This window comes from Erpetoichthys calabaricus, chromosome 4 (genome assembly GCF_900747795.2).
Source record: "Erpetoichthys calabaricus chromosome 4, fErpCal1.3, whole genome shotgun sequence".
NCBI classification, from domain to species: Eukaryota; Metazoa; Chordata; class Cladistia; order Polypteriformes; family Polypteridae; genus Erpetoichthys; species Erpetoichthys calabaricus.
In genome coordinates, this window is record NC_041397.2 from 278,800,060 (window position 1) to 278,824,890 (window position 24,831).

The 24,831-nt window shown below is 34.3% G+C and overlaps 2 protein-coding genes across 3 annotated transcripts in view; one reads left to right on the forward strand and one right to left on the reverse strand.

The window, feature by feature from the left end:
• The window catches only part of LOC114650919 (ankyrin repeat and SOCS box protein 9-like), a 336,765-nt gene that overhangs the window by 213,611 nt on the left and 98,323 nt on the right, over positions 1-24,831 (reverse strand). The window lies entirely within an intron of this gene.
• Positions 1-24,831, forward strand: part of mospd2 (motile sperm domain containing 2) — a 111,200-nt gene that overhangs the window by 83,377 nt on the left and 2,992 nt on the right. For both annotated transcript variants that reach the window (XM_051927225.1, XM_051927226.1), the window contains exons 10-14: positions 9,798-9,913; positions 10,855-10,948; positions 13,309-13,405; positions 15,508-15,637; positions 21,554-21,659. In XM_051927225.1, the coding sequence (XP_051783185.1) occupies positions 9,798-9,913; positions 10,855-10,948; positions 13,309-13,405; positions 15,508-15,637; positions 21,554-21,659 (543 nt within the window). The remainder of the gene's footprint in view (positions 1-9,797; positions 9,914-10,854; positions 10,949-13,308; positions 13,406-15,507; positions 15,638-21,553; positions 21,660-24,831) is intronic.

Below are 24,831 nucleotides of genomic sequence, written 5' to 3' on the forward strand. Positions count from 1 at the left end.
CTGAAGAAGGGGCCTGAGTTGCCTCGAAAGCTTGCATGTTGTAATCTTTTTAGTTAGCCAATAAAAGGTGTAATCTTGCACCAAAAATAATAGTAGCTGGATGTCTACATTTGAAACTCCATCAAATGACAGATAAAAGTATGGACACCTAATGCCCCCTGTAAATTCTAGGTTGTTTAAACAAAGATGACACATATGATTGTTATGTATTGAATTTTCATTGGATTTGATTGCAACAATTGCTTCCTATTTTAAGCAAGTGATGCTCAATTAGATTGCTTCTAAGTTGTTGATAGTTACTGACAACTGGAGCATAAATTAATGCTTATAAAGTGGTGTAGGAAGATTTCCTTTGCAAATCTATTTATGCCAGTATATTTCTGTTACCTTCTAATTTTTTTTTCTCCTCAAAGTACATATATTCTGAATCTAGTACTGTCTGTTCTCTGCTTGCTGAAGAAAGTGTTTGGGCTTTTACCTTTTTGATGTGAGGTTGTTATTTGCACTTCTTCTGTTCTTCACATACCATTATTTCTCAAACAAATAGCACTGGTCTTCTAAGGATCAACTTCAGAGGGTACTATCAGAATGTTTGCTTAGTCAGGCATCTTTACCTTTTATCGGCATTCTAATACCCTCATAGTAGGAAAAGAAATGATGATGATGATGATGAAGTCAGGCTTTGGTAAACTAATTGTTTAAATCTGAGGAGTTTTCTTTTTGCTACCTGAAATCTTTCATGGACAAGAACCCATGTCACTTGTAAAACACTTATTTAAGCCAAATAGAGAAAAGTGATAACTCTTAATTTACGATCAGAAGCAGCAAATACACCTCAACCTGATGCTGCAAGATACAGAACATGAAACATATTTTGATTTTCACTTTTGTTTATTTCTTAATTCAATATGCAAGTGTGCCATTATACACATATCAGGAAATCCACACTGTATTTACAGCTAAGAAATTAAAAATCTGAATACTGTATGTGCTCTACCAAATGGAACAAGCATTTGTGGTTGAATGATTTCAAGAAAGATGTCTCTCTAAAAATAATTTTCTGATTGAAAAATGGTTAACCTTACAAAGCCATTTGAAATTTTTCATTGTCCCTAGACCAGAAGAAACATGATCCATTAGACATGTTGTGAATTTCTACTGTTGCGCCATTTCTATGTTTACTTATCCTCATTAGAGACTAATACCCAACATAGCAGGATCCTAGAAAAGTAAGAGTTTTTAACTCTAGATCACAAAACGTGAGCACAACAATCCTGTGCAGGAATTTTTGAAATGTAACTTCTCACTGAGAAACTTGGTTTCAGTATCCTGGCATAGATCTCCAAATGAGGCTCATAAATGTGATCCCTCTATAAAGGGTGCATGTCCTCTTCATCCTGTTTTTAGAAACAGGGAATATATCCCATTCTGCCTTCAATGTAATGTTTGACTCATTTGTTAGCCAATACATTATTGCTAAATTCAGTGCTCCATCCAGAGCTCCACTCCTTTGGCCCTATGGCCGTGAAACTCTCTTCTTGCAGCAGTTACTTCCACCACAGAAATCCATCCAGTCTTACAAGATGTTTCTGGCACTGCCCCCATCAAGTAGGGAGTATCTACTGATTTCCTCAAAGTATACTTTGTATTTGTCAACAATAACCTGATAATATGCATTTACTCAGAACAAAAGATGTGGTGGAATGGTGTTTTAGAACTTCTGTGATAAATCATTCTCTATAGCTTCACCACACTGTTCCTACATGCAAGTCTTTACTTCAAATACTGCTAAATGCAGGTATATTGTCTTACCAGAACCGCTACTACATTTTTTGTGTCAGTCCTGTTAACAATGTATTGAGAGTCTCTTTCTTTAACTTGATGACAAACACATTACATCAGCATCCACTACATGAAATTTTATACAGGGTCCATTCAGATGTTTTTGTCTTTGACTGCTCTCTCAAAAGCAGAAGAAGCTCTTGTGAAATGATAGCTGAACTCGGTACAAGTTTGAGATGTCTGCTAACTTAATGATGATTAGTTGACAACAAAATATACTTCTTCACCTGGATGTCAGTCAGTATGCATGATTGCAATGTTGGTCATTCAGACTTTTACCCAGGATTCTCTTAAGGCTAATTTAAAAATATCCAATAACAATCCAACATTGAGAGTTTACAATGAGTATCTGTTACACATCAGAGTATTTCAGGAGTTTTTCAGTTATATTTATTATTCTGTATATGACTGGGCTGCTTTGGCCACTAGGTGCCACTGGTTGTAGAGTTGCTCCCAATGTACCTGTTTTAGGTGAGGTTGAGTAATATTTACTTTAAACCACCATTGCAGCTAAACTCTTCTTGGAGCCTTATAGTTTTCAGGATAAGTGATATACCTCATCCACTACACAGAGGTCACAACTATTACAGGTGACAATGGCTATATATTTTTAATCTTAATTTGTATTCCACTGAATTCATTATTGCCGAAGTGTTGGAGGGGTTGAAACACAGCAAGTAATTTGCATGTGCACAAAATAGGAGTTTGAGTGAAATAGAAATATTTAAAATAATAATGGTAAACAATGATCTAAGTCAATCAAATACAATACAGTAAAAATACAGTATTTCACACAATCGCTTACCCCTTCTTATCTTGTTCTCAGAAGACTATCAGTAATGTTTTCATATTATACCTTAAAATATTTTTATTGTAGAGAAAGCATGCCTATACTAACAAATGCAATTTTGAGTCATCAGTCACTGAGACATCACTTCCTTTAATATGTCGAAGGAGAACCAAAATACTAAGTGAAAACATATATGGACTGCACAAATATAATAGTAAATTAATCATGCATTAATAATAATGATCATTACGAAGTATACTTTTCTTTTATCATTAAGAAATACAAAATAAAATAGACATTTGTTATTTTTAAAAATGACTTACAAACAGTGACTTGCAAGAGTTATTACCAAATAGTTAATTATATCCAGTATTGTGCAGATCTAAATTGGCAAGATCAGCTAACGGTTAAGCCTATTAAACGTGTTGTTATTGTGTGTTTTGTGTTTTATAACAAAACTTATAAACTAATATTGAAAAGTCCATCCATCCATCCATTTTCCAACCCTCTGAATCTGAACACAGAATTTTGCAGCTGTTACACTAAATCATGATACCCTTCTTATACAGTTCCGTAATGGGTTTAGTATGCATTATGCTGACCACCTTGCTTGGCAAGATACTTCACAGAGAATGAATAAAATCCTGCATAATTTTTTCATGACACTGCTGTAATCCATGGCACATCACAAACTTTAAAGAAATATTAAGAAGCTAAAATGTAGTACAGCTGGTTGAATGGCTTTATTGTATTAATTAATCAAACATCAGCAAAAAATGTCTGCTGGAGCCAATCCCAACCAACACAGGGCACAGGGCAGGGTGCCAACCCACATATTGAAAAGTCCTGCCTTTTAATTATAAAATATGCCTTTAAAATGTTTTGAATTTTTGTATTCTCATCTTGGCCCAATTATTGTTATAGCAGTGACTTTGTTCATGTGAGGTACTGAAGTTTATCACTTTTTACATTTTGTTTGAACACACAGAATATACTATTTCAACCCACTTGAGCAGTGATTGCTGTTTAAACCTACTTATTTAGTATTTATTTTACAATTGATGAAATAGTAAAATCTTGTTATATTTAAAATACCAGATTTATGAAAAATAACTCTAAAGTAATCCACAGTGCATTATGCATTATATATGATTAGGTCAGAGTATAACAAAAGTATACATACCTTTTCTGGATGAAAACAAGTTACTACTTTAGGAATATTTTTTTTTAAACTTGAATTGTCTTTATAGAATATTTCTCTGTTTCATATAAACCCTTTCATAGCAACCAGCATCACAAAGGAATTTCCAAACCACACAGGAATGTAAAATAAGATGCTAAAACAATTTGATTATATTTGCTCCTTGTCTCCACCCCCATTATTTACTGAGAAAAACATGATACCATATATCTTGAAATTAACTACAATTGAAACACTGAGTGAAGCTTGGTTGCTTATGGTGGTCCTAAATTGAATGTTAATTTCACAATATGGAAACCCCGCTTTTACACTACATAATTACGCTAACTGAAATGGCACTCAAAAAAAGAGGTCTTACATAAAAATCTTTAACATCCTTTTGTGATATAAATGCCAACTTTTACAGAATAGTGTTGTATGTCCCTGCTGATTTCAACTAGGAAGTTTGAATCTGTCCGTCATGCCATTTCAGACTTGCTTAAATCTCAATCAATAACAGGACAATTTTCCATACCCCGACACTTACAGTAGACCAGTGATTGGCACTGCTGAGTCAGTTCCACGAGACAAGGCATGAAAATGAGCCACTTCACTAGTTTTCTTCTGGTTTTCATCCCACATCCCAAAAGACATGCAAGCTAAGTGAAAAGGTCACTCTAAATTGACCAGTGATATTTCACAATTTTACAGCTGAGTTGCCTCACATAAGGCAGCTGTTTTACTTAAGTTAAACTTTCTCAAATAAAGACAAAATACAGTATTGTAATTGTTAATTCCTTGTTTAAAATTTACAGCCTAATTATTTATGATCCATTTACCAGTGAAATAAAGAGATCATGTTAGGGAGATTTTGAATTTTTATAAGCTTGTACAAGCTACAGCTTTTGAAATGAGTTTTGCATATTTTAACAAAGTTATGCCAAATAATGAAAGGCACTTTCTTCTTGGAATTATTTAAGTAAGTCTTCTGTTATTTCATGGTACCATGACATCCAGCATGTGATCAAAGAATGAGACGTCCTCCTGAAACAGCAGATTTTGTAAAGAGGGAAATTTTTGTAAGTGAACATCCATCTACCAAATAACAAAGACATAGAAAAGTGAATGCTGTTTTGATTGAGAATACATTTGTCAGGATTATATTTATTGGGTAATGCTTGGCTCCCTTATCAATGGCCTTTAGCACAGTTTCATAACCTCTGCCCACAGCTGTCTAATTTAATCCAATGCACTCCTGTCCACAACATTGAGAAAAATACTCCTCTGTTTTTTGGGGTTTTTTTTTGCTTCTTTGTTTAAAAAACAATCTATGCAACAGGAAAGTTATTTATGTGAAAGGCACTAAAATTGTTTCATCTTGCATCATTTGTCCCATCTTTCAAATATTATATATATATATATATATATATATATATATATATATATATATATATATATATATATATATATATACCCCACAAGAATTGGTAAATCAACATTGCAATCTATCCATTTAACCTGTTATTTTAATATTTGCTGACTCAAGGCATTATACATGTACTATTAATAATAATGACTAGAATTACTACAGTATATATAGATTTTGCAAAGCCATCAGCAATCCATAAACATTAAATAATGTAATACATGTTTGTTTATTTTAAATTATACATTGTAACCTGCAGTACATGGGTTCATTTTATATTACCAAGGTAATATTGTTAGACTTTCCAAAAATATACACTGCATCTCTTACATCAAATTTATTTTCATACTTTAAAGAGATGTGAGGATGCATTGTTGTTCTTATCTTTACATATCTCGTGCAGGATTATTTGGATTTCTTCAGCTATGATATAGTAACAGTGTTTTTCAGTGTAGTTGTCATCTTCACTTTGCCTGCTTCTGCTGCTTTTTATCATTATTTTCTTATCTGCCACTAACTGCAACAGCTGGGTCTAGTTTACCTTGTCTTGAGCTAATCCCACAATACATCCTGCACTCCTGTAACTTGATCAAAACGTGACCTCACATGTGGTTCCACCTTCTTTTAATTCAAGTATGAAGAAACTGGAAATACCAAAAGAAAAACAATTGTTTACAACAAATGTTAAGAGTACCAGCTTTAAACATTTATTAGATAAATTATCACAAATCTTTTATTTGTAAAAATGTATGAAATTGTATTTATAAATGTATATAATATTTAGGCATACCCATTCAAGAGGTTTCTTGTCGTCTTTGTGATTTCTTTTCAATTTTCTTGGTGTTTGAACTCAGAAGACCATGTACTGTAGGATACAACTGGTTGTGAAAACAGGTTTGGTTTCTATTTTGCACATATAATACTGATGGTAGATCAGTTTAAGCAATAAAATGAGAATAGCAGACACATTATTTCCCTTTGAGCAGATTTTCAGAGTAATTTCCATTTTAAGTGGCTTTTATTTTAGAAGCTATCTCCATTCCTCAGGGTCTACTTTAGTTGGTAGAGTGGTGCTTTTAATAATGTAAGTCAAGGCAGGAACCTGTTCTAGATAGTTCACCAGTGCAACATAAGGCTGATGCTCTCGCACACATGGGTCATATTTAGAGACAAACCTAACCTGTACATTTTAAGAAATGATGGTGAAAAATCCAACTTGAAAATCAACTTAGACATGTGAAAACTCCACACAGAACTCAACGAGGCAGTGGTCTCTAGGTATATAAGGTAACCATACTAACCACTATACTATCTCTGCCACCACGCTTGTAATCAAAAATTATTTTTATAAAAGTTTTTTTTTTATTCTTTTTTTGGACGTTCAAAGCTGGTTCGTGTTCGTCACACCATTTGATATGCATACACTTTAAATACTGTCTCATCTATATTAAATACTGTATAAGCACAATTAGACAGGTACTATCTACATACTTCACAGATTTACATGAAGTAACATTTTTCAGGCCACTATTGTTCAGATTCAGAAATGGATTATCTATACTGTAGTATTGACTTTTTTTTTTTTTTAATTGACAGCACTAAACACCATTAACTTGGTTCATATGTACATTACAAACAAAACTATCTAATTGACAAGGAGCACCAGCAACTATATATATAAAATAGCAAAAATGTGGGTTTTCACAGCAGCATTATGTAAATGTAAATACATTTCAATGGAATTAAGGTAATTGGCACAATTTGGTATTTAGGTTTGTGTCCTGTTTATGTCTAGTGTTGAAATTCAACTATATATTTTTACAGATATATGCACTAGGTGTAAATACAGGCTTTAGGTATATGGAAAAGATTTTAACAAATCCATTTTTCCCAGCAGTTTTGGTTTCATTTATTTTACATTGAATATTTTTAGCTTACACTAAACATTTCTGCCTTTTATGACTCTCTTTTTGGTTACTAAACCTGTAAGTATGCAAATAACTAAAAGAACACATTTCAATTTTATCAGTGCCACTTCAAATGTTAAAAGAGAGATTCTTACCATGGATGTGAGTTGTCCTTATTTCTTGCCGTCCTGTCAATACATCAATGCTGTTGAAAAGATTCTATGCCCGCTTGCAGTTCTTAATTGTGTCATTTGCTTTCTTTTGCAATGTACATCTATATCATGTATTACCATTTCAACAAAGTCCTTATATCATTTGTAATTTATGTTCATTTTTAATTTAACCTTTTGTTTAATAAAAAAAAAAAAAAAAAAAAAAAAGAGGATATGCATGAAAGTTATGTAATAGGATATGGTCTGTACTGAGTTGCTCAGCAGAGCGTCTGCTTAAAATATGCCCCTATTTTTGCAAATAAAGCACTTTTGATGTGCTGCTGTGCATTCCATTTTGACCAGTGGTTTTTCTTTTTTTTTTTTTTTATAAACTTATCACATTCTTGGCACTTTCCACTGTTTTATTTTAAGATAACAGATGTTATTTTATCATGTTTAAAGATTTATATATGAATGAAAACATGGAGAATTCAATTGAAAAATTAGCATGAATTAGAGATGAAATATACAGTACCACTTTAACTTTTCAGAATTCCAAATATGCATGCTTTATTATCCAGTGCCCATTGCCAGCTAGATAAATCAACACAATTAAAGGAATAATTAGATTCAGCTGATTTAACACAGCCAAGAATGATTATAGCCATCACTGCTCAATAGAAAACAATTCAATTTTCTCCCTTAACATCAGACTTAGGTTAAATATTTATCGTTGCAACAAGCATATAATGCCACAATCAAATCTTGAAGAGATCAGGAAAAAAAAGTTGTTGATAAATCTGTCAGTCTGGAAACGACAACAAAGCCATTTCTTTAGCTCGGGGTCTCCACTAAAACACAATCTCCAAACGATAAAAACTTGATATAGTAGTGAATATTCCTAGGGATTACCAGCTTGCCTGAACTTCAGTTCTCAGTATCAGAAAATTGTCAAGGACAATTTACAGTCAACTGGCTAGATCATGCAGGAGAACAATGATCCAGAACACAAAAAAGTCTATATGAGAATGACTGAAGAGAAGCAATTCCTGTATACTCGGGTGTCCATTTTTTAACATTACATTTTACTTAAAGATATTTAATGTGAAACAGTAGCAGAACATCAGGAAGGGGAAGTTTTTTTTGTTTGTTTTTTTTATGGGGGGACATGGCAATGGATACTATTGAATTAGGTGACACAGTAGCAAACAAGTTAGCACTCCTGGGTTCAAATACTAAACCTGCTTAACTGTATTTTTTAAAGTTTGCACTTCATATCTATTATGTCTGTCTGAGTTTTTCACCTGGTCTCCACCTGGTTCTCTGATTTTCAACCTACATCTGTTAAATATGCAGGTTAAGTTGCTCATCAGTTCTGATTTGCTGCGTAAGAGTGAAGTTTAAGTGTGTGTGTGTGTACAGTCAGTACTCCTGGGAAGGCCATCAGTCCCCATCACGCTGATATCAACCAAGTCTATTTCAGAATGTTAGATTATGTTACAAAGATCATAGAAAACATTGACTATATTTAAGACAGCTGAAGTCTAACAGGCAAGAAGTCCTAATTGATTTTGTTGTCATGAATTTTTAGCAAAATCATTGCTGCACCATTACTTGACTTGCAGGCACCTCCTTTACTGCTTATCAAACATTTTCTTCCAATTATTTCTTGATAAACCGTAAACATCCTTACCAAACCAGATTTTGTATACAGTAGTTTTTGCCTCAGATTATTCATTACAAAGACATTGAGCATTATCCATTGATATTGAAAGCATATATATTTATGTGTATGCATACATGCACCTCTCTTGCAAGAGAAATCAGATAAGTGCTTTATTATTCTCACAAGGAGAACAGTCCCTCCCTCCCCTCAAATCAGACACTGTACTGATCAGTAGTCCTAAAACTGCTCTTTTTTTCTGATGTCTTGCAGAAGAAGTGTATATTGATCAAGGACAGTCTTCTTGATAAGACACAAAATTTTAAATATCATTACTTACGTACTTAGAACACTCCTTATTAGCCATTAAGTCTTGGTATACAGGTTGAGAGAGTGTACATATGCATTTTGTTTGGAAAATTATTTTAAGCAAGACTCAGGTTTGCAGTTTTGGTGCATTTCCCCTTTTAAATCCTGAAGAAAAGCGACTGAGATTTAACTAATCACTTCCTCTCACAATATGGAAATATATTGTACCAGCCTAAAACTTGTCTTCTCAGGAAACAATAAGTATTATTTTTAAATAGGTGGTGTTACCACATGTAAAAATATCTACAGTTTTGAATAAAGTAAATAAATTATATAAATAAATAAATAAATAGAATAAATTACAATAATTAAAGCCTAAATTGATTAGATTAATTTGAACTTTGAAAAAAATTATTGGCCTCTCAGCCAGCTTTAAACTATAAAAGTCTGCTATGTTCATATTTTTAGTGTAAATGAATCAGGCAGAAAAAAATGGCATTTTCATTTTTATGTTTGTCTTCCATTTAGGTGAACTTTCTTGAAGAAAGTTTGAAACAAGCAGAAGAGAAAGGAAATGGCATAAGCAAGACAAAGCATGTCAAAAAACCAATGACAACATTCAAAGGACAATTGCTTAACATCAGGTATGTCAAATAACTATAGCATTGATGAATAACAGTTGGAATATGAATAATTTATTATTTGATTTTAAATGATGGTTAGACATTTGAAAAATGGATACTTTTTCAGTCTTTTCCTTTCTAGATGATCAGTTTCATAGTGACAAATTGAATAAGATGGAACAGATCTCCATTTTACCATCAACATATTCCAGCTTTTCCTCCCAGTTTTCCAAGTATTACCTATAGGATATATTCCCAAAAATCCATTAATATATGCATATATCTAGAGGTTCTTGAGCTTTTCCTACTAAACCTCCATTATGAGGCTCTCCATGAATATTCTCCCCATGCAAAATTAACTATTCCATTGATTATCTTTTAATCTCTGGTTCAAAGTGGCAGATATGTGTTTCATTTATTGATCTATGACGAAGTATGTTTACCCTAGGCCTCATAATGGAACAGAAAATCTAAACACATCTTGTCCAGCACATTTTTTGAGATATACCCAAAATGCTCACACTTCTGAAAAGCTTAATGTATCTGTAGTGTTATTCGGACTTTGCTTGGATACTCGGGGCTCTGTTGCAAGCTGGATGAGTTTATCAACACATTGAAGTAGTGCTAAAGCAACTGCCTTTCAGAGAACCTTCAATTTCTGAAGCCCAATGAATAACTGTGCCTTTTGTCCACAGCGTTGTCTCTATATACATTTTTTTACCACCTGTGAAACTTTATTACTATCCCCTTTGTCCAATGCAAAAAAAATTAACAGCCTGTTGTTTCAAAATAATAACATGCATTGCTACAAATTGAGTTTCATTGATCTATTTGATAGATAGATAAGGCACTACATCATAGATAGAAAGAAGAAAGTACTTTGTCGACAAAGGGAAATAAACATTTTTATTTGAATTCATGATTATATTGTGAACAGTATTTTTTTTTCTTTCATTTTTCAGCCCTGCTGAAGAATTGAACTTTGGATCCAGAGATGGTGAAAGAAAATGTAAAATAATCTTATACAATGTGACTAAAAATGTAGTAGCCTTTAAGGTAAACATTTTTATATGGGCATACTGTACACACTGTATGTTTTTTAATAAAATGCACATATTTAAAAAAAAACAAAACTTTGCTGTAGAGAACACCTCATCTTCAGCTGAAAACTTAATTAAATCTAAATATAACTTGATTTCTATGAAATAAAAAATAATTTTTAACCAATATTTCTAAGCTGGAATTCTTTTATAGAAAATACACCACCCCCTAACCCCACTGCTTCTTCATGCCCCGCAAACATTTTAGCATATGGCGTATGGTTGTGTTTTCTCCAAGATTTTATGTGTACTGGTAATGGTCATGGTATACATATGTCTCCTTTGTGCAGTGAGCTACACAAGATTTTTCTGAAGACCACAATATAAAAGTAAAGTATTGCAGTAACATGAAATAATGAGTTTAGATGAAGACGAGTTTGAGCTTTTTATTACATACAAAATACGTATTTTATTTTTGATATTCATCACAAATTTTACAGGAAGTAAGAATATAAAATAAGAGTGTCAACACCATGTGGAGCAAAAGAGATTTGGGATGAGAAGCAAAACACTGGTGAACTTACACTGCTGTGTCTTGACTCTGATACTCCCAGATTGACTTAAAGTGGAGAAGGACAAAAAATTGTAATTGCCTTTACTACACTATTGGCATGTAGACTTATCTTGGTCAACTGGAAGAATTCTAACTCTCCTGTTCTAAGTCAGTGAGTAACTGATGTTATATACTATTTGAAACTGGAAAAAATCTAATTCGCACTTAGAGGATCTCTACAAAAGTTTTTCAGAACCTGGCAGGATCTAATCAATAACATTTTAGAATAAGCATTTAAATTGAGGAAGCAGGTTCTCTCCTCACTTTTACTCCATTTATCTTCTCTTATTAATTTATCTATTTACTTATTTTTACTAGCTTAAAGTTTTACTCTGCTGGCCCAGCCTAGCCTAGCTGGGTGGGGGTTGATTTGTTTCAAACCTTTCTTTGTAAAACTTAAGGTATTTGTATGGAATTCTATTTGATTTTAATAAAAAAAAAAAGAAAGAAAGAAAGTGTCCTGACTGGATGCATCATGGTGTGGTTTGGTAACCTTCACTCCACGTACTTCAGCTACAGATTTTCCCCCTGGCCATAAGGTCACTATGGCCACCATAAGGTACCCTAATCCTACCTACCCTGCACTGTGTACTCTATCCTCCTGCTGGTCTTTTTTTATTATTATTTATTTGTTTGGGTTTTTTATGCTTTAATGATGCTTTTCATTTATGTATCTTCTGCTATTCTTAGATATTTACTGTATTATATCACTGCACTTATGATACAAGAATTTCACTCTCCTCTTCCAATATAAGTAAGAAAAATCAAATTTAATTTTAATATTTAATATTGGATTGGAAGAAAACGTTGATCAGTCTGTAAGTAATATTCATTGGCAACTGAAATACAGTCAAATTAAATTAAATGTATAAATGTGTAGTGTTACAATTATATTTCAGACATTTCACAGAAAAATGTTAGTAAAAAAGTAAATAAACATGACAGGAGAAACATCAGCATTTATTCAATATGTTTGAATATGATGTAAAATGTGTTTTGATGAAGATAATGATATGTTTTTATTACAAAAAAGTTGTCAAGCATTTTCTGTTTTTGTTTTGTTTTGTTTTTTGTAACCTTTTGATATCGCCACAAAACTTAAAATCAAGTAATTTCTGCTTCAGTTACTCAGTCCTGCACATCTGACTTATTGTGTTCTATTGTTTCTCTTTTTGATATTTTTGGGCTATCATGTATAAGTACCTTTACCTCAGCTGTTGTGATGTAGTTTTACTGATGTTTTAAGTCTTATCATTTTTGCTGAAAGCCTTCATTCGTTTAACATTTACTGCAGTTAATGCATGCATTTTCAGGTTTCTATAAGTATGCCAAACTTCAAAGATTTCTTTTCTCCAAACATCTCCTTTCTTATGACATGGTAAAAGATTCATTTAAGTCTGTGAACAGTCAATCATTGATGTGGTTTGTAACATATCTGAGACCGCATATTTGGTAGATATTTAGCATATCTAGTGTTTTCTTTATGTTGGACTCATGTGCATTGACATTGGGCTCATTTTGGGCTCTCTGAATAGTAAAATGCTGAATATCATTTATTTTGTTTACTTATTAAAATGTTTATTTCAACTCTTGAATCTTCCATCACCATTCAGGTACATATTCATTGATTCCTTAACTAATGTAGATACTTGCAACGTAAGCTTTGTCAGTATCCAATATTTTTGTATTTTGTTGTAAGAACAAAGGTTTTTAGGGCATAAATAATCAATAACTCCAAAGAACGTTTGCTTCTTTTATTTTAGGTAAGAACTACAGCTCCAGACAAATACAGGGTAAAACCAAGTAATAGCAGCTGTGATCCTGGGGCTTCATTAGACATTGTAGTGTCCCTTCATGGAGGTTTGTATGTTGCTCTCTCCTTCTTATTTTAAATGTCATGTTAGATTATAGTTGAAATGTTCTTTACTTATCAACATAAACTTGATTAAAGTAAATATCCTGCATTTTCTTTGCTGTAAAATGGCTTTTGAAGGCTAATTGTTGCCCCCTTAGCATTTATATTTAATAAAAAAAGAAAAAAAAAAAACGGAAGGGAAAAGTCCTTAGACATTTAAAAAAATGTATTTCTTTCAGCCTGGCTGAACTTTTCCTACTCACACATTATAGAATGTGTTAAAAAAATAATTAAGACATTATTAATTATTATCATTATTTATTGAAATTTACTTATGTAACATACTCTTCTTGCCCCTCCTTTAAATAAGCCAGTAGGCAAAGTGTGATGCAGAATACAGGTATGTTTTCAATGAAGGTGGAGTCCTTCAATAGTCTAGTTCTGTTGATTTCATTATATTTTGCCCTTTCTCTGTGCAGTTTCCCCCCTTTGTTGTATCTTTTTAATGACAATTAAAAAAGCAGAACAGACACCCAGGCAAACAACACTGAATAATAAAAGGCTGCAAGTGCTTTAGCGTTTAGTAATTAGTAAATAATGGATAATTAAACAATTAGAACACCTGGAAAAGTAGAATGAAAATCAAGATGAAAATATTGTTAAAAAGAAAAAAATACATTCTTCCCATATAACCGCTTGGTACATTTTAATATATATATATATATATATAATATATATATATATATATATATTATACATATATATATATATATATATATATATATATATATATATATATATATAATATAAATATTGTTTTGGGAACAAAACACAGAGCTTGGGAAATAACAGTGCACTTAATTAGCCCAGGAGTCCAATTAAAAACAGAAGCTGGTTGGAACAAAAACCTGCAGCCACAGTGGGTCCCCAAGACCAAGTTTGGGAAACACTGCTCCAAGTGATAAGGAATTTGATTTTTCCAGTTTCAAATAGTATAGAACATCAGTAACCCATGTGGGTTGAGATTCTTCCTGTTAAATAAGATAAGTCTGTCTAACAGTAATGTGGTGTCAGCTAATACAGTCAAGTTGTTCTTCTACACTTTAAACCCCTCCTCTAGTACACCAAATGCAGCTGTTAATGAGGTAGGAGTGATTGTGACACCAATGCTTGTTTGATAAACATTCAAAGATTTGTGTACAAAATAATGTTCATTTGGGGCACTCCTTAAACATGTGGCCTAATGAGGCTAGAGCTAGATTGCAACGCTCACAGATTGGATCTTGTCCTGGATACATTTTGGACAATTTTAAACAAGATACATGTGATAGATGAAAGATTTTAAGTTGGATTTTTGAATGCTTTTGCACATAGAGAGCAAAGAGTAAAACCCATAAATTTATTGAAGCTCTCCATGAATAGTCCTTTTTTTGTTATGCAAAAGTATGGCAAAAGGGCCCAGCAACTTCTGATGTAGTGATAAATGTGATATTGATAGATTTTTTTTTTAAATAATCTCCAATAGTTTGTAGTATTTTGCTTGGATACTCAATTAGTCATTTTTCTAAGGAGGTTTCTTTACTTATGCCTATTTCACTACCTATTTTATCTGTTGTGGCAAGTTATGTTTGTTATAAGTTGATTTGATTGGAAATTTGAGTACTTTTATTCTGTGTGCCAGCTGTTTGTGTTTGTGAAATGTGTGTCAAGATGGGTGGATTACTGGTCTACTGCAAGTTAAGTCTTCCTAAGTGTAAAAGTAACCTGAACTGACCCATAGAGCAGTAAACTCACTGAAAAACATATTGTTACATCACCTACTGATGTAGATTTTTTGTAGAAAATACAGAAAACCAGTAAATAATTATTTATTTTGTTGCTTCAAACCTTCACATAGCAAATTGGATACACATCTCCATTTTTATATTATTTTGGTCAGTAAAGAAATTTTCTTCGGCCTATTTGCATTTGTTATAAAAGTGTATGAATCAAAGTAATGATAAAACTGTTTTGCTTTTTGTTAAGTTTCTTGTTTTATGTTGACAAGGTACAAAAATTACTAATTATATATAGTCATTTAAATGGTTTCATTATATTTTTTTTTCAGGTTCTCAAGCATCTCCCCAGGACAGGTTTCTTGTAATGGCAGCTGAAATGGACCAGAATTCTGGAACCAGTACATCTGATTTAGCTCAGTTTTGGAAAGACGTCCCCAAAGTCAAAGTGATGGAACATAGGTATGCCTAAGGATACACCTAAGCAGCTTACCGTAATAATACATGTTTAGTTATGTTGTAATTTCCAGTTAAGTGATCTGTATTTTATAGTGTGCCTTTCATAGTAATCACCATGACGATGAATCTGTCAGGGCAAGGAAGACAATAATAAAGGGCAAAATAAGATAATTATTCAAGTAGATTATATTAATAATAATTTATTGTAAATTAATATAAACACCAGATCGAACTTGTGACACAACCCAAAGATGCCTGGAGCAACCTTGGGCTTCACCTGTTCACATAGGAAGGCCATAGGGATTGTCATCCAAAAAATCCTTTCAAATGACATCTTGTTGAAGACTGCATCAGCAACAAATATGATTGTAAAGAGTCCCCAGTGTTTGTAGATAATAAAGAAGAATTCACACTTGTACAGAGCAAAAGAAAGCACAAGTGAAGCTATGGAAAGACCCTTGAAAACCCCCAGCCAACTTCTCTGTATATCCTGGTTTTCTACTGTTCAGCAAGAAAAAGTGTATCAATTTACAGGCTGAGTGAGGCGCATCTTCTCTTTTAGCACAAGTGTTGCACCAGTCTCAAAGGATAACTTTTTTGACATAGGCAAAAATGCACAAGTAAACATTGGCCTTCAATTCTTTGAATTCAAACATTCGTTAACAAACTAGTGATTAAACATACACTGGTTACAGTGATCAAAGTGTAAAAAAGGGTATCCCAGAAAATAATAAACAAAAACGTGTGTTTAAAGTAGGAGAAAGAACATTTAACACTCCACTACTTTTCCAGGTTATCTACTGTGTCAGCTGTGAAGTGTTTTTAATGGAAAGATACCTGAAGCCAAAAAAACATCATTTATGGCATGGGCTAAATCTAGAGGTCTCAACAGCCAGTAAAATCATTACAGAAAAACAAACCTTTACTAGGTTAGGCCTATTCTGAATTATCAGTTATTACTAACTTTTTTGTAGGTAGTCTGAAAAATGGCTGCTTTAGATGGTTATGTAGGTGTATTTTTTTGCATGACAGATATGTTTTCTTATTTTTCATGTTGCTTATTTACTATTCAGTAGTTTCAGATTGTATAAGTTTAAAACCAGTGTCTTGTGTGCAGTGAAGAGAATACTTTTGAGTCTTGACCAATGAATTAGAGGGAGAGAGATCTTCAATTCACAAATTCAGTTTATGAATTGTGGTGATTTTTGTGAAAGCACTTATTTACAATATTTTAGTAAAAAAATGCACTTGTTTTGCATGATATGAACTAATAACAGGATAACTGATGTGCTTATGTTACATAAGTACTATTTAGTGTTTTTTGATATCATTTGACATTGTATGACATTGGTCACCATTGGCTTGTATCATATAATTAAATTTTTTAATCTTCATTCTTCAAGAAAATGTGAAATTAAAAAAAATATATCCATCATCACTACCGTGCACATGGGGTAAGTAACATATACAAAAAGTATAATTTTTGAGTGGTGTATTCCTTTAATAGATATTCACTGAAGATTTCCATTGTTGTTAAAATACAGATGAATAACTTGGTAGTGATTCTAAATATATTGTGTTATTCTAAAATAACATGTCTTTAGCCTTTTAAATTTCCAATTTAAACCTGAAGTGGCCTCCTCAGTACTGATATCTTCAAACATTATGGGCACCCCCTGACTAAAGGATGTACCTCTGGCAGCAGTTTAATTCAATATTAAGAAGATCTTCATTTTCTGATTGCAATGAAAGATCTTGTATTCTTTAAAGCAAATTGCAGCTTAGCTATTTACATCTTTACTTTGACAGTAATTTAAAACTAGAATCTAGTATGGCCATTTAAGAATTATATCTATTAGGTTGTACTTGTTAATTGTAGAAAAGTTTATTTGTATTTTGCATTAACTCGTCCTGGCAGTAAAGCATTGCATAGTCAGTTGTACAAATGAAATGAAATTAAGTTTTCATGTCATGTATATTAAAAATTCTTTGATTTAGCATTAGTCTTTGAAGCTAACTAACTAGCGTTTAACTAAGTTAACTAATTAATTATTAAAATGTAACAACAAACCGCACAAAAATATAATAACACACATGGTGGGGACAGACCGTACAGCTAATTACAGCAGTATGCTTGGAAAGCATAAGCACTGTCTCAAAAGGTTGTGCAGTGCTTCTAAAAGAGTAAATAAATTTTACAGAAACATTTGACTGACTTTAAGTTCTCTAAAAATTGCCTTAACAATTAGTGCAGGGAAATTAGTCCTGTAGAAAGATTTCACTTCCACTTATTTTTCTAAAAGTTCTGCTTTTTCATGGGAAGTGTTTCATGACCAATATATTAGTGTTTTACATAACCTTTGTATATGGTCACATTTTGTTGTATTTTTTATTTATTTTAAACTCCATGTAACATGTTCAGACTTTCTAAACAGACCTGAATATTTTCACCCTATACCTTTTCTCTAATGGCATTCTCATACAAATAAAAATCTTCAAATGCAGTTTTTAATAATACGACTCTGTGATAATAATTTAATGCCACTTGATTAAAAAAGACAGTATCTTGTACTTAATGAGAGCATCTCTTAAAAAGGAAAAATGCCCTTGAGCAGTTTTCAATGTTGAAACAGCCCCCATAAACTAACTATTCATCCATCCATTTTCCAACCCGCTGAATCCAAACACAGGGTCACGGGGGTCTGCTGGAGCCAATCCCAGCCAACACAGGGCACAAGGCAGGAACCAATCCCGGGCAGGGTGCCAACCCACCCCAGGACACACACAAACACACCCACACACCAAGCACACATTAGGGCCAATTTAGAATCGCCGATCCACCTAACCTGCATGTCTTTGCACTGTGGGAGGAAACCGGAGCGCCCGGAGGAAACCCACACAGACAACATGCAAACTCCACGCAGGGAGGACCCGGGAAGCAAACCCAGGTCTCCTAACTGCGAGGCAGCAGCGCTACCACTGCATTACCATGCCGCCCTAAACTAACTACAATATATAAATGCTATTTTTTCAAAGTAATTTTTCTTTAGTTTTCTTAATTGCCATTTAAAAATGTAGTTCCTTGGGTTTGAATTGATGTCTTTTTCAACAAGGATCTGTTAAAAAAAACTATTTCTATCATCTGTATAATTTCTACTGAATCTATCTTTTGTTCTTTTCTCATACTTTAAATACCATATTGTGACTTTAGTGCATTATCCTGTATTACATGAAAGAAAATATACAGTATGAGAGAAAATTGGTATTGCGTACTATTACCCAGAATTGGTGTAGGATTTGTTTTTTCTGTGTTAACTCCACAACCTATTTCTTTTTTGTTTTTGTTTTTTTGCCTCTTCCACTGTGTTTAAAGCTTAACTTCAGCAAAACAAAAGATCAACTCCCAGTTAATCAGAAGAATAAAACCCATTTTTGCCTGGTGATTCCTCCAGCAATTTTGTTCTATTTTACAACCTCTGACATTTTCATCTTTGTGAGTTTCTTCATTTTGCAATTGTACTATTTTCTGGTATACTGCATATTGCATTTTTTTCTGAACACCTTCATAATAAGTGATTCCACCAAACCATCACTATTAGTACAAAACAGGGTGCTGTATAATGGATCATGAGAGCTCAGATATCTAGTTGTTTTTTGCTTGTTTCGTCAGTTTCACACAGTCAGGCAGCCATATTCAATAATGAGACAGAAAAGCAAGCAGAGCTATAGCAACATGAAACAGATTGAACATGTTCTCATTTCGGGCACATCCTTTTCTGCTTATTCTTTTTCTCTCTATAAACTGATCTTTTCCTTTTAACACTCTTGTGGATGTAAATCCTATAGGCAGTATTTGGGTATCTTAATGAATGAGCTTCATTGCTCTGAGATTTTACTTGACTGGTCACAGAAGAGTAATGTATAGTTCTATCTTTAAGTTTGTTTTCAAACAGGAAGTCTGGCATACCAAATTTATATTTGTTTCTGCTTTTTCAACTGTATTGTCCCATTTGAATATATAACATTTTATGTAATTTTTATGTTTGAATGGTAAGGAAAAATGATTGTAAAGATTACTGGATGAGACCAATGTTCATCCTTGAGTTTTAATTTCTTTTATTTTGACTGTTTTGTCAAAAACATTTGCTTCACCTGTAATATTCCTTAATTTAAGTTGCATGATCATAAGTTTGAAATTCTGTAGACTAAATAGTACCTTTAAAAAAAAAAATACAAAAAAATATATATATACACACACATACACTCAGTCAGTCACTGGCCACCTTATTCGGTACACCTTGCTGGTACTGGGCTGGACCCACTTTTGCCTTCAGAACTTCCGTAATTCTTCATGACATGGATCCAACAAGGTGCTGGAAACATTCCTCAGGGATTTCAGTCCATATTGACATGCTACCATCACGCAGTTGCTGCAGATTTGTCTGCTGCACATTCATGATGTGAATCTCATGTTCCACAGTCACCATATCACAATCCAGGTGCTGTACTGGATTGTGATATGGTGACTGTGGAGGCTATTTGAGTACAGTAAACTCATTGTCATGTTCAAGAAAACACTTGGAGCTGATCTGAGCTTTGTGACATGGCGCAATATCTTGCTGGAAGTAGCCATCAGAAGATGGGTATACTACAGTCTTGAAGGGATGGACATGGTCAACAACAATACTCACCTAGGCTGTTGCATTTAAAGGATGCTCAGTTGGTACTAAGGGGCCCAAAGTGTGCTAAGAAAATACCCCCCACACCATTGCACCTCCACCACCACCCTGAACAGTTGATACAAGGTGGGATGGATCCATGTTTTCATGTTGTTGGCACCAAATTCTGACCCTACCATCCAAATGTCACAGCAGGAATCGAAACTCATCAGACCAGGCAACATTTTTCCAGTCTTCTGTTGTCCGATTTTGGTCAGCCCGTGTAAATTGTAGCCACAGTTGCCTGTTCTTAGCTGACAGGAGTGGCACCCAGTGTGGCCTCCTGCTGTTGTAGCTCATCTGCTTCAAGGTTTGACATGTTGTGTGTTCAGAGATAGTCTTCTGCATACCTGGGTTGTAACAAGTGGTTATTTGAGTTTCTGTTGCTTTTCTATCACCTTAAACCAGTCTGGCCATTCTCCTCTGACCTCTGGCGTCAACAAGGCATTTTCATCCAAAGAATCGCCACTCACTGGATATTTTCCCTTTTTCAGACCATTCTCTTTGATCCCCTAGATATGGTTGTGTGTGAGAATCCCAGTAGATCCACAGTTTCTAAAAATACTCAGACCACCCCGTCTGGCACCAACAACCATGCCACATTCAAAGACATTTAAATTGCCTTTCTTCCCCATTCTGATGCTCAGTTTGAACTTCACCAGGTTGTCTTGACAATGTCTACATGTCTACGTGCATTGAGTTGCTGCCATGCGATTGGCTGATTAGATATTTGTGTTAATAAGCAGTTGAAAGGGTATATTTTAAAATGTTCTTTTTGTGGAGTAAGGTAGTTACTGATGTTTAAGAGTTTATTTCAAATTTAACCAATATCTGTGGAATGATTTATTGTCTATAATTCAGCTTGCTGCCAAGGATATACAGTATTACCGGAGTGTTCTGTGAGATGATTTAGTGTCCTGAATCAGTGACGTTTTCTCAGTAATGGGATACATGCGTTCATATCATTCTTCCTGTCATATGAAATAGTCAGTAAACTGTCAGTATAAAGAAAAATGTTTGTTTGTATCACTTAGCGTTTTTCTTTATTGTGTTAAGTTCTAATGTGCAAATAATTATAATCATATATAAATGTCTTCACCTATACCACTCTTCAGATAGTTTTTGGATAGTTTTATTATTATGATTTATGTATTTTATCTGGAAATTTATGTGCTTTCTGTTTTTGGTTGGAATAATACAGGTTAAGATGTCATGTTGTTGAAAGCAATAAACCAAGCAGTTTGCTTCTGAATGAGAGACCAGTGGAAAACTGTGCTGACAACAACCATGAAGATATGAATTCAAAGGTTTGCAATCAAACATTTTTAAATGAAAGGATAAATCTGAATTGTTTTTGCATGTTGATGCATTTTTGTATACAAATTACAGATTCTGTAGACCATAAGCATATTTATGTACAGTCTAGATTTTCAATTTTTTTAGATATGAATTTTGTTTGGCTTTCTCCTTAGTATTCCTTACTAAAAGAAATTCCTTGGAAGGGTAGTTAAATCATCTATTTATATTTTGTCTTTAGAAATATTTTATTTTTTTACTACTTTGCCAGATTACGTTTGCTATGGAGGTGTAAGTTTTATCAGTATAGTCTAGTGCCTTATATGCACTGTTAAAAGTATTGCTGGGGAAAAATATTTACACAACTAGAGCTGACAACTGAAGGTCAAAAATGTGTTGATGAAAGCATTGACACCTGTATTCTTCTAGTTTAGCATAATTACAATTACCCTAAGTTCTTGTCTATAAGCCGGACTCATGTATTAGCCGGAGACCAAAAATCATACGAATTTTTAAAATAAAATCGTATCATAGATAAGCCGGACTCATGGATAAGCCGAACGTACTATAACCTATAACTAATAGAAGGGAGGGAGGTCAGTGGTCTCACTCGCGCCCATTTAATTTCTTTAAGGGGGGAGAGAGTGTGAGATATTGCACTCGCGCCCATTTAATTTCTTTAAGGGGGAGAGAGTGTGAGATATTGCCGTCTCTCTCACTCCCCGCATGGCGCGGTTGGAGCGGCCGGAGCGCGTTCTTTCTGCTCTGGGCGTCGCCGAGTCAACACGAGCGCGTAGCGGTCATTTAAATTGTGATTTTATATGTAACCATATTTAAATATATATCGCGGATTTCTGCGGACAATGGGTCTTTTAATTTCTGGTACATGCTTCCTCAGTTGGTTTGCCCAGTTGATTTCATACAAGGGACGCTTTTGGCAGATGGCTGAGAAGCTACCCGGCTTACTGTTCTCTCTCTCTTGCGCTGACTATCTGTGATCCTGACGTATGGGGATTGAGCAGGGGGGCTGTTTGCACACCTAGACGATACGGACGCTCGTCTAAAAATGCTGAAAGATTATCTTCACGTTGCTATCTTTTGTAAAGCTGATTCCTGAAAAGACATGCTGCACAGTGCTTCGCATACTTAAAAGCTCGAAGGGCACGTATTGATTTTTGACTGAAAAACAAACTCTCCCTCTCCCTCTCTTTGTCTGCTCCTGACGGAGGGGGTGTGAGCTGCCGCCTTCAACAGCTTTGTGCCGCGGTGCTTCGCATACTTAAAAGCCAAACAGACATATTGATTTGTTTGCTTCACTGCTTTGAAGAGGAAGATATGTTTGCATTCTTTTAATTGTGAGACGGAACTGTCATCTCTGTCTTGTCATGGAGCACAGTTTAAACTTTTGAAAAAGAGACAAATGTTTGTTTGCAGTGTTTGAATAACGTTCCTGTCTCTCTACAACCTCCTGTGTTTCTGCGCAAATCTGTGACCCAAGCATGACAATATAAAAATAACCATATAAACATATGGTTTCTACTTCGCGGATATTCTTATTTCGCGGGTGGTTCTGGAACGCAACCCCCGCGATGGATGTATAAGCCGGACTTATGTATAAGCCGATATTCTATTTTTTCATTTTCACAACTTTTTTCCTTAGATAAGCCGCGGCTTATTGACAAGAACTTAGGGTAACTCCTTAAAGAAGAAGTAAATGACATCATTGTAACAAGAGTTTGACAATACAGTATTAACAATTCACCTTTAAACTGTTTTAACATGTTCCCACCCATAAAGCCTGGGTTATAACTGTGCATAGTGTGAAAGCATTTAATACATGTTGTAGATAGATAGATAGATAGATAGATAGATAGATAGATAGATACTTTATTAATCCCAAGGGGAAATTCACATACTCCAGCAGCAGCATACTGATACAAAAACAATATTAAATTAAAGAGTAATAAAAATGCAGGTAAAAACAGACAATAACTTTGAATAATGTTAACATTTACCCCAAACCCCGGTTGGAATTGAAGAGTCGCATAGTTTGGGGGAGGAACGATCTCCTCAGTCTGTCAGTGGAGCAGGACAGTGACAGCAGTCTGTCGCTGAAGCTGCTCCTCTGTCTGGAGATGACACTGTTTAGTGGATGCAGTGGATTCTTCATAATTGATAGGAGCCTGCTGAGCGCCCGTCGCTCTACCACGGATGTCAAACTGTCTAGCTCAATGCCTACAATAGAGCCTGCCTTCCTCACCAGTTTGTCCAGGCGTGAGGCGTATTTCTTCTTAATGCTGCTTCCCCAGCACACCACCGCGTAGAAGAGGGCGCTCGCCACAACCGTCTGATAGAACATCTGCAGCATCTTATTGCAGATGTTGAAGGACGCCAGTCTTCTAAGGAAGTACAGCCGGCTCTGTCCTCTCTTGCACAGAGAATCAGTATTGGCAGTCCAGTCCAATTTATCATCCAGCTGCACTCCCAGGTATTTATAGGTCTGTACCCTCTGCACATATGTTGTAAGCAAGGCACTATCCGTGTGCTGTGTACCCAGGATATGTGACGAAATAGTGGGTGTCTAATTTAATTCATCATTTAATTTAATGCATTATTATTTGGCATTTAATGTTGCACAGTGCTAGTTAAGAAAAGAACAAGAGCAAATCATAAATGGCAGTTTGTCTTTAGCAATATAGTTACATTTTTGTTTGACTATTTTCAGTAGTGCTCGTGCCAGCCTACGAATACTGGCTTATTAATCAGTAACATTATGGTTGTTTGAAGTAAGAGTTTTATTTAGACTGCAGAACAGTTTGAGAGGGGCCCATATACACTACCTCTTTTCCTTAGCATTAACTAAAAATGTTGACAAATTATCTTAATTAATAGCCCTGTACTCAGATGAAGATGACAACGCATTTCCCAGAACTTGTTCTGCTTGAAGCTAATTTACACTATGTGGCCACTTTATTAGGTCCACCTAACTAGTACAGGATACCCTTTTGTCTCTAAAGCAGTGTGAATTCTTCAAGGCATGGATTTGGGAAGCATTATTTTGGGATTTTGGTCAATACTGATGCTGTAACATCATGCAGTGCTTCCAAATCTCAAAGAATCCCAAAAGTACTTCACTGCATTAAGATTTGGGGACTGTTCTAAGCTAAAAGAAGTTGCTCTCAA